Source organism: Vipera berus (assembly GCF_964194415.1).
Source record: "Vipera berus genome assembly, chromosome: 1".
Taxonomy (NCBI): domain Eukaryota; kingdom Metazoa; phylum Chordata; class Lepidosauria; order Squamata; family Viperidae; genus Vipera; species Vipera berus.
The window spans coordinates 264,274,791-264,295,417 of NC_138202.1; the positions used below are offsets into that span (position 1 = coordinate 264,274,791).

At 38.6% G+C, this 20,627-nt stretch overlaps 1 protein-coding gene across 1 annotated transcript in view; it reads left to right on the top strand.

The window, feature by feature from the left end:
* The window catches only part of LAMA2 (laminin subunit alpha 2), a 455,074-nt gene that overhangs the window by 232,733 nt on the left and 201,714 nt on the right, over positions 1 to 20,627 (top strand). The window contains exons 13-15 of the mRNA XM_081312969.1: positions 948 to 1,049; positions 6,210 to 6,415; positions 15,538 to 15,649. Coding sequence (XP_081169095.1) covers positions 948 to 1,049; positions 6,210 to 6,415; positions 15,538 to 15,649 — 420 coding nt within the window. The remainder of the gene's footprint in view (positions 1 to 947; positions 1,050 to 6,209; positions 6,416 to 15,537; positions 15,650 to 20,627) is intronic.

Below are 20,627 nucleotides of genomic sequence, written 5' to 3' on the forward strand. Positions count from 1 at the left end.
GGGAGAGAGAAAGGGAGGGAGGGAGGGAGGGAGGGAGGGAGAGGGGGGGCAAAGTCATCACTTGGTCTTTCATGGCTAAGGCAGGACTCAACAGTCTGCCTATTTATAGCCTGATGCCTTAACAACTAGACCAAACACAATCAGTAAAGTGTAAATATTTAACAACAAATACAGATGTAACATTATAGTACCTTAAGAGTCAGAGGACTGCTTGCCTTATGCAATGACCAAATGTGAAGCAAAAGGCAACATACAGCTATAAGAAAAAATTATGGTGACTTTCTTTTAAATTAAATGTGGTTGACTTCCTAGGGACACATTTATACTATTTTAGATTATACTTTGTCAAAAAGAGGGGGGGGGGACATTCTGTAATAGCAGCCTACTCCTCCAAGCTGCTGTCAGAGACTGCCTCTTTAGTAACTCTGTACCTGGAGAATGGACATGGGGAAGAAACTAAGAGAAGCAGGACAGATGAATGGGCACAAAAACCCCAGTTCCTCCACCTGCTTTTGACAATTTAATATCAGCCAAATACATGTTGGTTTTTTTAAAAAAATAAAAATAGAGTGTAAGAAGCGAGAGACACAGAGAGAAAGATGAAAAGAAAATTATACTGTAACATATGTTACTTCCTTTGTGACAGACCTTTAGGGGGAAACCACATTTTCTTAGGATTCCAGTCTTTACATCCAGTCTTTACAAAGGTCTAGAGGAACATTACTTATACAGAGCATTGCCGCCCTGGATGTGGCAATGTGTAAGGACAGAGACAGCTCCACAATGACCCTTCCCTTGGAGCTCTCTATCATCCACATGTCCTTTCATTACACAAGAAGCCTTTGCCCTTGAAGGTCCTATAATTGGAAAAGAGTAGTTCAAAATGGTTAAAGGCCTGTTTTCTGTTATATAACCAGTATCATTCTTTTTTTTCCCCTTTACCACAGATAACAGCTGCTGGAGGACATCTGAAATTTACTGTTTCATATGACCTCACTGGGGAACAAGATATTGCTGTGGCAGTCCTTCAGTCTGATGTCATCATAGAGGTAGCGTATTATCTCACTAGACATACGCAAATGGGTAAACTGCCAACAGCACACTGTAAACAGAATCCGTAAGAGCTAAGAAAGAAACGCATTCCAAGAGTTCTCTTCCTGAAAAGAGCTCCTGTATGACTTTTTTATTTCAAAGATGGAGAAAGGAGCAGCAGAAATAGCCTTCCCCTTAAGAGTCAGCAGACCCTAACCCTTTTTATCTTCTGAAAAGTACTTAAGACCTGACTTTTCCTTCAAGAGCTGAATGAGATTGGCATGGGAGGCGTGCGCTTGTTTTATTGTTTATATATATTGTTATATACAATAACATACACACATACATGTACATTTATTTATGTACCCACATAAATAAATGCATATTATAACACACAGTCACGTGAAAAAATAAGTACACTCTCTTTGAGTTCTATAGTTTTAAGTATCAGGATTTGGTAAAAAAAATCATCAGGTCCTTTGTTGTTGTTGTTAGTTGCGAAGTCGTGTCCGACCCATCGCGACCCTATGGACAATGTTCCTCCAGGCCTTCCTGTCCTCTACCATCTTCTGGAGTCCATCTAAGCTCATGCCTACTGCTTCAATGACTCCATCCAGCCACCTCATTCTCTGTCGTCCCCTTCTTCTATTGCCCTCAATCTTTCCCAGCATTAGGCTCTTCTCCAGTGAGTCCTTCCTTCTCATTAGGTGGCCAAAGTATTTGAGTTTTAGCTTCAGGATCTGGCCTTCTAAAGAGCAGTCAGGGTTGATCTCCTCTAGGACTGACCGGTTTGATCGCCTTGCAGTCCAAGGAACTCGCAGGAGTCTTCTCCAGCACCATAGTTCAAAGGCTTCAATTCTTTGGCGCTCAGCCTTTCTTATGGTCCAGCTTTCACTGCCATACATTGCAACTGGGAAGACCATAGCCTTGACTATATGCACTTTTGTTGACAGGGTGATGTCTCTGCTTTTTAGTGTGCTGTCTAGATTTGCCATGGCTTTCCTCCCAAGGAGCAAGCGTCTTTTAATTTCTTGGCTACAGTCCCCATCTGCAGTGATCTTGGAGCCCAGGAAAGTAAAATCTGTCACTACCTCCATTTCTTCCCCATCTATTTGCCAGGAATTGAGAGGGCCAGATGCCATGATATTGGTTTTCTTAATGTTTAGTTTCAACCCAAGTTTTGCACTCTCCTTCTTCACCCGCAACAAGAGGCTCTTTAGTTCTTCTTCACTTTCTGCCATTAGAGTGGTATCATCTGCATATCTTAGGTTGTTGATGTTTCTTCCGGCAATCTTAATTCCAACTTTTGATTCATCTAGCCCTGCCTTTCTCATGATGTGCTCTGCATATAAGTTAAATAGGCAAGGCGACAGTATACAGCCTTGCCGGACTCCTTTCCCAATTTTGAACCAATCAGTGGTTCCGTGTCCAGTTCTCACTGTTGCTTCTTGGCCCGCATATAGATTTCTCAAGAGACAAATAAGATGGTATGGTATGCCCATCTCTTTAAGGACTTGCCAGAGTTTGTTATGATCCACACAATCAAAGGCTTTAGCATAGTCAATGAAGCAGAAGTAGGTGTTTTTCTGGAACTCTGTAGCTTTCTCCATGATCCAGCGTATGTTAGCAATTTGATCTCTAGTTCCTCTGCCTCTTCGAAATCCTGCCTGTACTTCTGGTAGTTCTCGATCCACATACTGCTGGAGTCTAGCTTGTAGAATTTTAAGCATAACTTTACTAGCATGAGAAATGAGTGCAATGGTGCGATAGTTTGAACATTCTTTGGCACTGCCTTTCTTTGGAATTGGAATGTAAACTGATATTTTCCAATCCTGTGGCCACTGTTGAGTTTTCCAAATTTGCTGGCAAATTGAGTGTAGCACTTTTACTGCATCGTCTTTTAAGATTTTGAATAGCTCAGCTGGAATACTGTCACCTCCACTAGCTTTGTTGTTGCTCAGCTTTTCTAAGGCCCACTTCACTTCACATTCTAGGATGTCTGGCTCGAGGTCAGTGACCACCTCATTGTGATTATCAAGGACGTTAAGCTCATTCTTGTATAGTTCTTCTGTGTAATTTTGCCACCTCTTCTTAATCTCTTCTGCCTCTGTTAGGTCCCTGCCATTTTGGTCCTTTATCATGCCCATTTTTGCATGAAATGTTCCTTTCATCTCTCCAATTTTCTTGAAAAGATCTCTGGTCCTCCCTATTCTATTGTTTTCTTCTATTTCTTTGCATTGTTCATTTAAGAAGGCATTCTTATCTCTTCTAGCTATTCTTTGGAATTCTGCATTTAATTGGGCATATCTTTCTTTTTCTCCCTTGCCTTTCGCTTCTCTCCTTTCCTCAGCTATTTGCAAAGCTTCCTCAGACAGCCATTTTGCTTTCTTGCATTTCTTTTTCTTTGGGATGGTTTTGGTTGCTACCTGTTGTACAATGTTGCGAACCTCTGTCCATAGTTCTTCAGGCACTCTGTCTATCAGATCTAATTCCTTAAATCTATTTGTCACCTCTACTGTATATTCAACAGGGATATGATTTAATTCATACCTGACTGGCCTAGCGCTTTTCCCTACTTTCTTTAATTTAAGCCTAAACTTTGCAACAAGAAGCTCATGGTCTGAGCCACAGTCAGCTCCTGGTCTTGTTTTTACTGACTGTATAGAGCTTCTCCATCTTTGGCTGCAGAGCATATAGTCGATCTGATTTCTGTGTTGACCGTCTGGTGATGTCCATGTGTAAAGCCATCTCTTGGGTTGTTGGAAAAGAGTGTTCGCTATGACCATCGTATTCTCTTGACAAAATTCTATCAGCCTGTGCCCTGCTTCATTTTGTACTCCAAGGCCAAACTTGCCTGTTATTCCGGTTATCTTTTGGCTCCCTACTTTAGCATTCCAATCCCCCATGATGATAAGGACATCATTTCTGGGTGTTAGTTCTATAAGGTGCTGTAGGGCTTCATAGAACCGGTCAATTTCATCCTCTTCAGCACCGGTCGTTGGGGCATAGACTTGGACTACTGTGATATTGAATGGTTTGCCTTGGATTCGAACTGAGATCATTCTGTCATTTTGAGGATTGTATCCCAGTATTGCTTTTCCTATTTTTTTATTGACTATGAAGGCTACTCCATTTCTTCTGAGGGATTCTTGCCCGCAGTAGTATACCTGATGGTCATCTGACTTAAATTCACCCATTCCTGTCCATTTTAGTTCGCTGATACCTAAGATGTCAATGTTTAGTCTTGTCATCTCTTGTTTGACCACGTCCAGCTTTCCTTGATTCATGGATCTTACATTCCAGGTTCCTATGGAGAAAAAATCTTTACAGCATTGGACTTTCCTTTCACCACCAGACATATCCACAGCTGAGCGTCCTTTCGGCTTTGGCCCAGTCGCTTCATTCTTTCTGGCGCTACTAGTACTAGCCCTCTGCTCTTCCCCAGTAGCATATTGGACGCCTTCTGACCTGAGGGGCTCATCTTCCAGCGTCATATCGTTTTGCCTTTTGGTACTGTCCATAGGGTTTTCATGGCAAAGATACTGGAGTGGGTTGCCATTTCCTTCTCCAGTGGATCACGTTTTGTCAGAACTCTCTGCTATGACCTGTCCGTCTTGGGTGGCCCTGCACGGCATAGCTCATAGCTTCATTGAATTACGCAAGCCCCTTCGCCTCAGATGAAGAGCAACATATAGCATGTTACACCATGTCATCATTTTTATGTTATTATATACACAGTTTGAGGAACATGGTGGCTCAGTGGGTTAGGACACTGAGCTTGTCGATCAGAAGGTCGGCAGTTTGGCGGGTTGAATCCCGAGTGCTGCATAACAGAGTGAGCGCCTGTTACTCGTCCCAGCTTCTGCCAACCTAGCAGTTCGAAAGCACATAAAAATGCAAGTAGAAAAATAGGGACCACTACGGTGGGAAGGTAACAGCGTTCCGTGCGCCTTTGGCGTCTAGTCATGCCGGCCACATGACCACAGAGACGTCCTCGGACAAGTGCTGGCTCTTTGGCTTTGAAACGGAGATAAGCACTGGACCCTAGAGTCGGAAACGACTAGCATGCATGTGCGGGGGAACCTTTATACAGAGTTTGTGTGCATCTGTCTAAAATAAATAAAATTTAAGATGATTACCTCAAAGACTAGCCCAGGTCTGGCTGTGACTAACTGAACAATGATTTACATGTTCTAGAATATTTCTTAGTGTTATGAAATGTATATATTAGAATCTGAGCCATCCAGAGTTTGATTTAAAAGTAGAGTAATAGGACAGATGCATGCAAATATAGCCATGTCTATGTAGGCTATGTGTTATCTTTGGATGGTAAGGAAAGGGATTGCATAATGCTAAGTAATATTCCAGAACATGATAATCACAGCCACACCTGGGCTACTATTTTAGGTAATCGTGTTAAATTCTATTTATTTTAGACAGATGCACACCAACTGTGTACATAATAACATACAGAAATGGCACTTAACAGAGGCACTTATTGCAAATGAAGCCCATTTATTTTTAAATGACATTATTCCTCTGATGCAACTTAGCTTTGTCTCAGCAAGATGCTCAAAGGGTCTTCCAATACCCAGAAGAGGTTTCAGCTCATGTCTATAGGCTACACTAGAAGACCATTCAAAACAGAGCAGTGTGGCTGCTTTATTTAGTTGAAGTGTATGTGTTTGCACATGTGCACACACAGATACAGTATGTACGCTTTGCTTTACAAAACTCTTTTAAGGAAGTTCATCACACAAACCTTTATTGAATCAAAGTATTCCTTCCAAGCTCTGCACAGAATCACTACTAAAGCATAATATAAAAGATATCTGAATTGCATACTCTGGAGGTAGCATGTATTACTTATATGTCTTCATTTAATTTTATGATACCTCTAAACCACTGATAATGAATGCTGGACAGAATTCCATCTACCGTATGTTCATGAAAAATATAAATACGTCACATAATTTCCTATAGGTGATCTGATTTACCTTTTTTCCCATTGTTGACCATATTTTCCTAAAGACAGTGGTATTGTTTCTAGAGAATAATCATCTAAATTAAACACAGTATGTAGTGCACATTTATATCAAGGTGTTCTGCTCTCTAGTAATGCATCATTGAAATTAGCTTTTTAAAATATTTGCCTCCGTGTCATTTCTTACAATTAGGGAAGCGGGTTGAGAATAAGGACGTCGCAGGAAGGGATTCACTTGAACCCATTTGAAGAGCACACAGAAGAAGTCATACTGAAGCACAACTTATTCATGCTGCACGGCATCCCAGTCAGCAAAAGGGAATTTATGACTGTTTTGGCGAATATAAAAAGACTCCTTATAAGAGCCACATACAGCAATGGGATGAATGCCATCTACAGGTAACTGTTGAAAAGGCATTTTGTTCTCTCTTGAAGATTGGTGAAATTCTACCAATCGTGGCTGGCAGAGAAGTAGATTGTATTTTCTGCCTTACTTGCCTTTATGTCAGTCCATTTTATATCATAAATCAATATTGCTCACTTTGTTAGCCTGTGGACAAATAACATTTCATAAATGTTTAAAAATCATTTTCAGCTAACATCGCTAATCTAGAGATAAGAGATAAACTAGACTAATAATGACTCAACCGACCACCAGAAGAAATCATGCAACATATGATTCAATGGATTATTCAGCTTTGTCATTAAATGATGCAAATAGAGTGAATAATACACAGTAACTCTATTCTCATAAAATGCTTGATTCAATCATCCACTAACCAAGTGAGATCATATAATCAAATTACCATTTGAAATGCCACTCAGAGGTGGCATCTCTGAATCCTTAACCTATGTAAGTGCTGGTAAGGCTTCATAATGCTACTAGCTTCTTCCCCATTGGCTTTGTAGGAGCAGAAGGTGTTGCTAAGCAATTGTGGTCAGAGGTGTGGACAATGCTTTCAGGATTCATGGGCATCCATACTTTTCCAGTTGCTGGGGATTTGAGGGGGCAGGGTCAAGGCAGGCAGAACAGATCAGTTGACTGGATTTAGGTTTCTCCACAAGGTGATTGAACTGTGGAATTAGTTTAACCCTATACAGGCTGTCCTCAACTTACAACAGTTCGCTTAGTGATCGTTCAAAGTTACAACAGCACTGAAAAAAGTGACTTATGACTGTTTTTCACGCTTACAATCGCTACAACATCCCCATGTCACGTGATCAAAATTCAGATGCTTGTCAATTAGTTCATATTTATAATAGTTGCAATATCCCGGGGTCATGTGATCACATTTTACAATGTTCTGATCAGCAAGGTCAATGGGGAAGCCAGCTTCACTTAAGAACTGTGTTATTAACTTAACAACTGCAATGATTCACTTAACAACTGTGGCAAGAAAGGTCGTAAAATGGGGCAAAACTTAACAAATGTCTCACTTAGCAACATAAAGTTTAGGCTCAATTGTGCCTGTGGATCGAGGACTACCTATACATGATTGGCCTGTTTGGGCTTAAATTTAGCAGCCTACAGATTTGTTAATTGAATTAACTGAACTCTTTTTGGTGCTTCAGCAATACACTAATCTTCTCATCGACTCAGTTAAGCATGCTGTGTTTAGAGCCAACATATATTATTAGTAACTGTCATGTTAAGAAAAAAAATGGCATAGAAATACTAATTTCTTTGTATAATTGTAGATAATTTTATTAAAAATTAAGGGCCACTGATGTCATTGCAATATAAATGAACACAGTGTAAGTTCATATAAGTTTAAGTGTCATCCATTTTTTTAAAAAAAATTGCTTTTGTGAAAGCATTTGTAATTTTATTCAATTATACAGCTGCCAACTCATTGAATGATTTTGAGCTATTAAAACAATTGAAAGTAACAAGAGCAGAAAATAAATATATACCTGGCAGTTGAGATAAAACAATAGTATAATAAGTCTAAAAATGAATGCATTTTGTGTGGATTTTTCTTGCTGTATATATTTAGTTATCTATTTTTTTCACTTTGTGAATTTTGCATGCACTTTACTTGCAATTTGTATTTTTGTATTAATAGACTTGTTTTTTTAAAAAATGTGCAAAAGTAAAACTGGATAGAAATAAATTTAAAGAAAGAAATTTAAAACTGTAACAGGTTGTTCTGCTAACCTATCACTTCAGTATGGATACAAACTACTCAGCTCCTAAGTTTCTTCACAGCTTTGCCTTAACTTCTCATTGCTTCTCTTATTTCTTTGTGTATTTCTCTTGAGCCTTCTCTACTACATCTCTTCTACCTTCACTCTTGTCAAGGTCTTTGATCCCTCAGTCACCCCTCCTTCTGTTCCTTGTTTTTCTTCTCTTCTGCATGGCATTGGCTTCCTCAATACATTCATTGTTTTACCTCTTTCTTATTTTTCAAAAGCCTCCTCTAAAAGTAATCCAATTTTATGCCCATGTTACCTTTTTTATTCTGTAGATACCGTGTTTTCCCGAAAGTAAGACCTACCCCAAAAATAAGCCCTAGTTTGATTTGGGGGGTGGGCCTAATGTAAGCTCTACCCCCAAAATAATCCCTAGTTTTGGAGTGAGGCACACACTTAAAACTTTAGCTAGGATGGGAGTGTGGAGCTGCCCCACCTGCCCTGCACCCACTTAACCTTGCAGCCAGGCCACTCCTCGCTGGCCCACTTCTTCTCTGGCGTCTTCTGCAGCCAGGCCTGCATTTCTCAGTCACAGGCCTTTCCGGAAGGCCACTGCAGCCAAGAACTGAGCTATGGATTGAATCCATAGTTCGGTATTCGGCTGCAGAGGCCTTCCGGAAAGGCCTGTGACCGAGAAATGCAGGCCAGAATGCAGCTGCAGAATGAAGCTGCTCCTTCAGCTACAGAAGAAGTAGACCGGCTGGGTGGGGCTGTTGGTGCTGAAGGCGAGTATAAAAGACATCTCTGAAAATAAGACCTGGTGCCTCTTTTGAAGGCAATAAATAAATAAATAAATAAATAAATAAATAAATAAATAAATAAATAAATAAGACCGGGTCTTATTTTCAGGGAAACACAGTAGTAGTGTCAGTAATGGGCTTTGTTTGATGTGACCAACTTTTCCCTTTAAGAGTTGACCTATTTGAGGTTTCTGTATCTGTAGCTAAAGCTTAGTGAGCCCGACTAGGCTACATCGACTAGGATGTTACTTTTCTGTAAGATTGGAATGGGGGCTACCCCCATTCTGAGGTCCCATTTTTTAAAAATTAATATTCTGACACAGCTAGGAGCCATGCACTAGATCAGGAGTTTTCAGTGTTCCTCCAAATCCAGGGTCGCAGAACTTGACAGAATTCTATGAAAAACTAAGAGGGACACCCACCCACCCCCACAATACCATTTTAAGGCAACTAAGGGCTTTCCAGCCTTTTTTTTCCTATAGGAAATGGCAAAGCCTGTCTGTTGACTTTCAGAAACCTTCCTTTCCTCAGGAAGTGTTTGTGCTCGTGAAGAACCATTGTATTATGTGCATGTGAAGCAGGCAGCAATAGTTCCAGGTATTTTTTATTACTATTATTAAATTTTGTTGTCCAAGAAGTTTGAAAATCTTTTTTACTAGACCTTTGCCGTCAACCCCATCATTTTTTTTCTACAATACACATTGTGAGACCTGTGCATTGGTAGATTCCTGCACAAACAGCATATTCAATAGAGAGAGTTGGCGATGAGAACAGCAGACGTTACCTTGATATACATCCAATTATATGTTCATTTTTTTCTTATTCTGAAACTTTAGCCTAGGGCATAATAGAAACAAAGATGATGAATATAAAATATGGAGAAGGCTCTCATCTCAGTCTTAGGAGATCAGCCATAGTTCCTTCCTACAGAGAGTTCTCAGCTTACAGCCGTAACTGGGGGCAGAATTTCCATCCCTAAGCAAGGCAGTTGTTAAGTGATCATGCCCGATTTACAATCTTTCATGTCATGGTTGTTAAGCAAATCACTACAGTTATTAAGTGAATCACATAATCGTTAAGTGAATTTGACTTCTCCCATTGACTTTGCTTGTTGGAAACTGGCTGGGAAGTACACAAATGGCAATCGTATGATCTCAGGACACTGCAATGATCGTAAGTGCATCACAGTTGCCAAGTGTCCAGATTTTGTTCAGATGACTACGGGGATACTATGACAGATGGTCATAAAATGTGAGGACCGGTCATAAGTTACTATTTTAAAGAGCTGTTGTAATTTTGAACGGTTGCTAAATACATAGTCCAGGACTACCTGTCTGTCTCTGCTGCTTTATCAACGTGCATCAGATGATCACCACTCTATCTTTTGGAGCCCCAAGTGTAATCATCATTAAAATGGGTATCACTGGTCTTTGTTAAAAACATGCTGATAAATCATCAAAGCATATTAAAATGCACTGCAATGCATATTCGTAATTGTGGGAATTGTTCAAAAAGGTAACACATTTTTAAAGAGAAAATGCTTTACTGTCATGACCAAGTCATACTTTCTCTGGCCTGGGCCTCTCAGAGGCAAATAGGCAGTGAGCAAGTTCCTACCACTTTTAGGATAGGCTGAAAAAAGTCCATTTTCAAAGTTTAAAAGGTCAGTAGTAGCTTTGTAGCCCATGTTTAGATTTCAGTACTTAAGGGGAATTGAAACCACTCAGTGAATTCAACTAGGGAATAATGTTGCGTGAAATGGAGACAACGTGTGACCCAGAAGCTTTCCAATAGTATCATATAGTGCTAGTGATTTCCTTCCTCCCTTTTTAATCTCAGGATACAACAATTAATGTAATAGCAGACCGTAAACTGCACTACTATTGCTTCAAAAGCTGCATCTTGTTTAATCTCGTTTGCATTTAGAAGTCAACAGTGTCTGCCACGCTAGCAATCATATTAAATATTTGGTCTAGATACTTGAATTTCTCAAGTATCTCCAAGATCCAGTATCCCATTACTACCAACATTATGTACTTTAATGTTTGCTGAACGACACAGAGGAATAGAAATTACTACACTGAAGTGGGGAAAAATTGCACTGCAGCTTTTTTCAATGAATAAAAACTGTTAAACACATTAAAATACCATTTACCAAATAGCAGAACCTAATGAAAATTGGGACTGTTCAGTGAATACAAATGTGGAATAATTCTGAGTGAAATGTTCTGTGTGTAACTGTTTCTCATTGCTCCAAATTATATTATATACCACTAAGAAAAGACAATCTGTGCTTCAGTAGGTAAATAGTTTACTAAAAACACAGTAAATTTTGTTATGTGTAGATATTAAGTTCTTTAGATTTATTCTTGGCCTTAACAAATCTTAGGTAAAGGTAAAGGTTCCCCTGCACATGCGTGCTAGTCGTTTCCAACTCTAGGGGCTGGTGCTCATCTCTGTTTCAAAGCTGAAGAGCCAGCGCTTGTCCAAGGATGTCTCCGTGGTCATGTGGCCGGCATGACTAGACGCCAAAGGCGCACGGAACGCTGTTACCTTCCCACCATAGTGGTCCCTATTTTTCTACTTGCATTTTTACGTGCTTTCGAACTGCTAGGTTGGCAGAAGCTGGGACGAGTAACAGGCGCTCTGTTACGCGGCACTCGGGATTCGACCTGCCAAACTGCCAACCTTCTGATCGACAAGCTCAGCGTCCTAACCCACTGAGCCACCGCGTCCCTTAACAAATCTTAGTGTATGTTTAAAACATATTCTTCTGCCTCATTTTAAATGAAAACTTAACAATGGGAATATAGTACAAGGACAACATCTTAAATATGAATAATGGATTTCTGGAATGGGTAGTACACGTTAGACTATCTCTGTTATTGGAAAAGTGCTTTGGGTAGCATGAAAAGTGAAGTCAAGATATAAATGATTTTAAAAATGTATATACTCCTTCTAGACTGCATTTCTCAAAAAAAAAAAATCAGGCAAATTTTCATTGTCTCTAGCTTTACAAAATTTCATATATACTAAAGTATGTAAAACTAGATATCTAACAGACTTTTTGTCAAAAATGTTGCTTCCTTGCATATTTATATCTAAACACTGCCCTAGAAATAGGGAGCCAGAGATACTGTGTGATGTAATGACTTCTCAGGTGAGTTTATTTCTCAGTGGCCTGTAGGACATATGGACATCTAACCTCCCACCCCACAAGCTTTGGGTACCTGAAGTTTTGAAAACATTTTGTAGATATTTTGTAAGTTGTTCAGTGGAAAAGCTACCCAGTCATCAAATAGTTGCCATAGGGTATAAAACTTCCCATAAAATATTTGTGTTTGTCCCTATTTACGATTGCCCTTCTGAGCTGTGAGGCATATTTCAAAGCAAAGCATTAGACCATGGCCATTACCCTTGTATTTTCTAAAAGAAACCCCTCATAATGAAATAACCAAGGCATTCTTGAGACTAAAATTACACCCTTTGATCTACAATGCACCAGGTTATCATCATTTTATACACACACAGACACACAGACACATATACATATAGACACACACATACACATACATGCATATATATATAGAGAGAGAGAGAGACATATACTTTAATGCTGTATCCTACATGTGTGAGTGGGGTGGCCATATAAATCTATTTAATAAATAAATAAACTCACACAATACAGGGATCCTCCATGCATCAGAATGTTTCACCAGGTTACACTTTTTAAAATAAAAATGTTGCTATTTTTCCTCCTCTCAGCTTCCTTAGCATGTAGAATGGTACTTCACCCTGAGGAGAGTCTCTTGCTAATGGTAGTTAGAAGATCAGGGTCAGATTAAAACATTTTCCACTGGGAGCATGGGACTATGTAAAGAATCACAAAAATTAACTACTTAGCAATGCTCCCAGAGGCACTGGTTAAGATGCAAAGAAATTCTATATTCAGGCTTGGATAGCAACATTAGAATTTAAAAATATATTACAGTAATTACTAGTAACTCTACTAGTTTTTTATGAAGTTGTACCAATTTAGATAAATTAGTTTATTATTTTTTCTTTAAACCCTTTATCAATAAATATTTGATATATTAGCTAATTTTGATTTTGATGGGGTAGTCAAGGCAGTGCTTATCTATAAAAATAAATTTGAGTTTATGGTGGGGTGTTTTTTTTCCCCAAAGCATTAAGTTTCAGAACAAGGTAAAATGCAAGGAACTACACTGGAGGTTTTTAAGAAGAGATTGAACAATCATTTGTCTGAAATGGTATAGTTTCCTCCCTGAGCAGGGGGGTGGACTAGAAGAACTTCAAGGTCCCTCCCAACTCTGTTATTTTGTTAATCTGAAAAAGGGGGAAAGTATAAAAGAAAAGGGGGGGGCAAGGATCAAGCAAAATTGGAAGTGGAGAAAAAAGGAGAACTTTTTTAGAAAAGAATAAAAGAATAACTTATGATTTTCTTTGGTACAGATAGTGTAAAATGCTATGAGCTTTTACTCTAAGATTCACCATAACACACAGTACTATTGTAATTATTAAAAAGTCTAATCGTCAAATTCCAAAGTTAAAATTTCATTTATTTCAGTTTCAAGCAAAAAGTTCAAAACTTTTCCAAGTAGAAAGAAAGCCAAATAAACTCCTTTCTTTAATCAAAGCAGTCAATTTCTTCATTTCTGCTCACTCCATTAACTACACCATCTATTCTTCCATTGTGGGATATTATGAATTCTTCCATCTCTGTGATATAAAAGTCTTGCTTCTGTTATCATGTATACAAGTAAAGTCCTGTATTTTTTTTCAATCTGTTTGTCTATCAAACCTAGAAGAAAAACCTCTGGTTTCAATTGTACATTTATTTTAAGATTTCTCTGAATAAAAGTACAAATCTGGTCCCAATATTTCTTAGCTTTCCTACATGTCCACCTAAATTAGTTCAGTGTAAATAGCCCTACAAAACTTTATTTAGTTCTTTCTTATTAAAACTCCTAAACACAAATCATACCTGAGCATAATTTACATCCAAATAAATGTATCTAGGATTGCTTCCTTAACACTTATTTATGCTGGTTAAAGTTTACTGACTGGAATGTGATGGTATGCTCAGATTTTCATTGGATTGTGACTAATATTCCTAATTCAATGAAGTACATGGATGATGGATGGATGGATATTTCAAAACAAGATCTATCTATCATCCATGTCTTTGTCTGTCTGTCTGTCTATCTGTCTATCTGTCTATCTATCTATCTATCTATCTATCTATCTATCTATCTATCTATCTATCTATCCATCCATCCATCCATCCATCCATCCATCCATCCATCCATCCATCTATCCATATCTCCTATGGTGGACAACTTTTTGGTGGGTTCTGGAGTTGCATAAGTTTATTTATTGAACAAATTTATATAGCTGCCCAACTTACACACTGTAACTCTGGGGGCATAACAGCAGTAAATATCCACAGTTCAAAATCCACATGTTTTAATTCCCGTCCCACTCTTAGCCCCTTAAGTTCAGCTAGTGATTGATTGATTGATTGATTGATTGTCCACCATGATGGCATGAAGGCATTGCTGACTTTTAGCAACCACCTGGTTAGATTTCCTCTAGTCTAGACTGGCTTCTTCATGTGTTCATGCTACAGCATACAGTGCTTATCAAATCTTTATTACTGTATTGGGACAAGACTATGAAAAATCTCTTGTATAATAGAGAGAAATGCTTTTTTATCTCTGTCCTTATATTGATTAGTGTATAGAATCTTGTAAAGAAAAGCAATTCACTTTAGAATAACTATTTTTTCTATAACATCATTTTCCAAAGTAAAACATATTTTGAAGTAATGTCAAATCTATAAATCTAATTTAAGATTCCATTACTTTTCAGTAGGAAAAGAAGATGTGTTTGTCAGTTTCTCAGTCAGCCTAATTCTTGGTCTGCCTGCAGCATAAGTAAAACGTGCAATTTACAAACTAAGGACAGTTTTCCTATGGCTAATAACATTTGTGTGACAATGTTCTAATGTGGATTTGCTATGCTATACAGATAGTCCTCAATTTATGGCCAAAATTTATGTTGTTAAGCAAGAAATTTTTAAAGTTGGTTTTTCTCCTTTATATGACTTTTCTTGCCACATTTGTTAAGTGAATCACTTCATTTGCTAAATTAGTAGCACGGTTGTTAAGTGAATCTGGTTTCCCCATTGACTTTGCTTGTCAGAAGGTTACAAAAGGGAATCACATGGCCCCAGGAACTGCAACCATCAAAAATGTGAGTCAGTTGTCACGCATCCTAATGTAAATCACATGACTATGGGGAATGGTCATAAGTGTGAAAAATGGTCATAAGCCACTTTTTTCAGTGCCATTGTAACTTTGAACAGTCAAGGATTATTTGTAGTCTAAACATGACTACTACCAAGTCAAAGGAGACAGTCAATTTTTGGATAATGCATTTTACTTTTAATTAAAATACATGATCGGTCCTCCCCACTTGCACCCAGTCTAGCATAGCAAATATAATAAACACAATATTACCTTTCTAAATCATTAGCATTTCCTCTACTTTATCCTTATATATTAGGTTGAGTGGGGTCAGCCTGGAATCTGCTAACGACTTACTGACTGGACAAAAAGATGCATCTGCTGTTGAAATTTGCCAATGTCCTACAGGATATTCTGGTTCCTCCTGTGAAGTAAGTATCTTAATATAAAGCAGCTGAATGATTTCTCGATCAGTAAATATGGGATTGATTGAAAAAACCAGTCTCTTTCAAGTAGGCCACAAATATGCACAAATTATGCACTTGTCTATGTGGTAGGATGAGAATATCAGAGTAAGCTATGGGTGATAACAATAGAAACAAGCTAAACCTCTCTGACTTTAGGTGAATGCCAAGCAGCCATCACCCTAGGGCAGTGGTGGCGAACATTTTAGAGACCGAGTGCCCAAACTGCAACCCAAAACCCACTTATGTATCGTTGGGTGCCGGGTGGGTGTGGCCCATTGGGTGGGCATGGCCCACTGGCTGGGCGTGGCCCATTGAGTGGGCATGGCTACAGTGTGAATGGCAGACTGGGTGGGACTAAAAAGTTCAATCAATCAATTCCAAATTTGCGAGATCTTTTTCCCCCGCAAGAAGTTGAAATTGATTGATTGAACCTTTTTTTGTACACGGGGGGGAAACGCCTAAAGAGAAAAGGTTTTATAAAACCCAGCTGAAGGCCTAGGACTGGGGCAATGGCACTCATGCCTGCCGAAAGTACTCTGCATGCCACAGGTTTGCCAACACGGACTTGGGGTTAGGGTTATGTCACCAAGAACTCGGAGAGCAAAATGAACATTGCCAACAAATTAGGAGTGCTTGGGTATAGTTAGGAGGGCGCTGACTTTTCTACCCTGCTCTATCGATGTTTCCTGGTAAAATACATGGGAAAAACCCATTGGCAGAAAATTCCACTTAGGGTTAGGGTTAGGTCACCATAAACTCATAGAGCAAAATGGACATCGCCAACAAATTCAGAGTGCTTTGGTATGGTTACAAGGGCACTGACTTTTGTAGCCTGCCTTATGTATGTTTCCTGGTAAAATATATGGGAAAATCCCATTGTGGAAAATTCCACTTAGGGTTAGGGTTAGGTCACCATAAACTCATAGAGCAAAATGGACATCGCCAACAAATTCAGAGTGCTTTGGTATGGTTACGAGGGCACTGACTTTTGTAGCCTGCCTTATGTATGTTTCATGGTAAAATATATGGGAAAATCCCATTGCAGAAAATTCCACTTAGGGTTAGGTCACCATGAACTCATAGAGCAAAATGGACATCGCCAACAAATTCAGAGTGCTTGGGTATGGTTAGGAGGGCACTGATATTTCTAGCCCGCCCTATCTATGTTTCCTGGTAAAATACATGGGGAAATCGCATTCGAGGAAAATTCCACTAGGGCTTGGGGGGCACTGACTGATTTTAAGCAAATGCCAAGCAGGCACCACCCTAGTGCACCGAAGCTTAGGGGGCACTAATGCTGCCCCCTCCTTCCTAATCATTCCAAAAAAGCAAATCATTTTGGCATGGACATCAGTTCATGATGTTTAGAGGTATCATATACTCTTGAACAGCATTGTTTTCTATGAATCATCATATTCCGCCTTTTCTTTCTTCCACATAACTGTAATGAAGAGTTTTAAAAAGTGTTCCTTTTGGTTTTAATTAACTTTGATTTACCACAGCATTCAAATCTAGTTGGATGTGCTTAATTATAGGTTACATATCACAAATCATATTCAATCTTTGGACTATTTCATTTAACACCATATTTCCAAAGCTCAGAATTACATAATTGTAAATACATATACTGTATACAATTGGGTATTTTTAGCTCAGTTAAAAAAAACTAAAATCTTTCTTTAGTCCCTTATATTTGTAAATAACTTTACATATGATCATATTTAGATATTATATTTTAACACAAATGTTTCTGAGTTCATATTTTCATTCACAGAGTGGCAGTATTTATGTCCATTTGTCTGGAAACACCTATGGGTGACTTCTGAACCGATGTGCATAGAATTGTATTTCATATAATTTTATATAATGTTCATAACATGCAGTCATTAAACAGTCCTTTGGGCTTAATCAGTTTGTCATTACACTTAGAAACTAGATAGTCAATCAAAATGTGTGATATGTTTTAGTATCTCAAAGCAAAGTAACACATTCATGCTTGAGATGATATACAGCACTTTTCATACAGATGGTGTGATTGTCTTCTCCCCTCTCTACAATGCATACATACTGTAGAGAAATATACACACACATTTTCCCCCTGGGATGATTGCTTCAACAGTTTAGAAGTTGCAGTCTTGTTGAAGGTTATATATGTAAAATTTGAATATTTTCAACCAAATATTATCTAGCCTATATTTGGAGTGAGTGCATGTATGCCTAACTAACATGTCAAGGCTTTGTTGGTGGAGCTTTTAAATGTAAAATGTTTGAAAACTAAGCTTCTAAGGAAGCATTTTAAAGCACAGAGATGTTCTGTTTCACAATACTATAAACAACATGTCATTTATACAAGCACTCTAGGCATTTACTTGTCAGCTCTCTTCTTTTAAAGCACCATGAATTTATATATGTTATTTAGGTCATGGAGCCTTCCTTCTGATAGCTGATATATTCACTTCTTTCTCTTGTTATAAATACAAAGGCAACCTATAAAAGGCTGATGATAGATTTTGAAGGTTTTGGTAGAGGATCAGAAAACTGGTTTGATCAGAAATATCAATTGAGCAAATGCAACTAATTTAGGTGATGATTGGTTGGTTGATTGGTTGGTTATTTATTTATTTATTTATTTATTTATTTATTTATTTATTTATTTATTTTGCATTGGACTTTCATACAAAGCTGAGCTACAGCATAAAAAAAGCAGAATATGATGAAATATTGCAGTATAAAATAATGCTTGTCTTGTATCCTCAGTTTAAAAAAATCCAAAACAACTACTGGCTGTCTCCAAAGCAAATTTTGAATTATGATTTAAGGGACAAAATAACCAAAATACTTACCCTGAAAAAAGTTCCTCCTCGTGATTTCTTTTGCCCCTGATTAAAGAACCCTATTAACAAGAATACCATTTTAAATATATCTATAGTATCTTGAAACTAAATATTTCCCAAGGGATACAGATGAAAAAAGGGCAATAAACAGATGTGGGAAGGGCATCCACCATTTCTTCTCTGGGCCTCTGAATACATGCAGGTAGTCCTCGATTTATTACTGTAATTGGGAGCAGAATTTTTGTTGCTAAGCAAGGTGGTTGTGAAATGAGTCATACTGGATTTTATGGCCTTTTTGCTAAGAGAATCACTGCAGTTTTTAAATGAATCATCTGGTCATTAAGTAAATCTGACTTCACCTATTGACTTTAATTGTTGGAAGCTGTTTGGGAAGGTTACCAATGGCAACCATGTAACCCCAAAATGTTACAACCAATTGCCACGTACCCGAATTTTGATCACCTGACTATGATGCTGCACCTTCATCATCATCAAATGCTCCCAAATTGAAGAAACACACCGCCTCCTCAGTAACGTATTCAGACATGAAGAGGAAACAGACAACAGACTCCCATTCCTCAACCCATGCACACTGACCAGATACCCAGCTTCGCAAGCAACCACCCCACTGCACACAAAAGAAGCTGCGTTCAGACCCTCTTCAGAAGGGCCAGGACACACTGCAGCACCACAACACTAAGAAAAGCAGAAGAGAAACGGCTGTTCAACATCTTTCTCCTTAATGGCTATCAAAAAACCTCATATTCCAACACACAGCACCCAAACCACAACACACCACACATCCAATCACCACGCAAAAACTAACCCTACCAGACAAAAAAGGGGTGTTGGAAATAACAGCCAGAACGTTATATTATGGAGTGGAAAAAATGGATTGAATATATCCAGAACAAATATGGGACTAAAAAGTTTCATTTAGCATTTGAATAAGTCTTCCTTTCTATTTTCTTTTTTTTCTATATGAAATATTAGTATTGTTTGTAGTTATCCTATATGAGCTAGAGAGTGATAGATTTAAGAATTTATTGTTGGTAGCATATGGATGTTTATGATTGTTCTTTGTTTTTATACCCTGTACTTAGCTCTGGGAAGTCGGGGGGGGGGGAGGGGGGAAAGGGGGGGGAGGGGTAGGGAGGGATAGGTAGGGGGGGAGGGGGGGATTGTTAAAGATAAAATGTATTTTAAAACTTTTCAATAAAAAAAAAGAAATAACAGCCAGAATTCTCCAACCCTAGGAATAGCAATAGCCCACAAACCCACAGCCACACTCTGCCAGGAATTATCCAGAACCAAAGACAAGATACAGAAGGATGAAAGAAACAATGTAATTTACAAAATCAACCAATTCTATGTGGGACAAACATCACATCCATTAAAAACCAGGATCCACAAACACTGGCTGGCAAACACCATAATCCCAAATCCTTAATCTCTACCCATGCCAACACCAAACAGCACCAGTTCGATTGGAGCAACACAGAAATCATTGGCCATGCTACCCCCCCACCATGCTCGTGAGTTCATCAAAGCCTGGCACTCCACAAGCAATTCCATCAACAGACATATTGACCAACAACCAGCCTACGAAGCCCTCAGAATCCAAGTCAACTGCACAGCCAACTGGAAACAGCATTGACCCTCAACCAGCCAACCCCACCCCACCAGCAGTTCACTTTCCAATGACCCTCACGTGGTGTAACCTCTCCATCACAAGATCCATCACAAGACTCACTGATGACTCTCACCTGACCTATCACAAGACCCATCCCAGACCCTCACTTGACACACCCATACCTGAAGCCCTTATTAACAGAAGAACACTGACAACCCCTAAACTCTGCTGAAGATGATACCTAGCCTGGTAATGAAATGTTCAGAAATCAACCCACAAACTCGGAGAGTGAACCTTCACCCCTATATAAACCTCAGTTATAAAACAGAAAGGCCCATGATTTTTTATATGTGTGTGTGTGTGTGTTTTCTGGATGGCATTATTATATTTTTCTCATGTGTAAATTATATTTTCTATTCACTGCAAATCCTCACTTCATGAGATGAAAATTTAAAAGAGAAATTAAAAGATTATA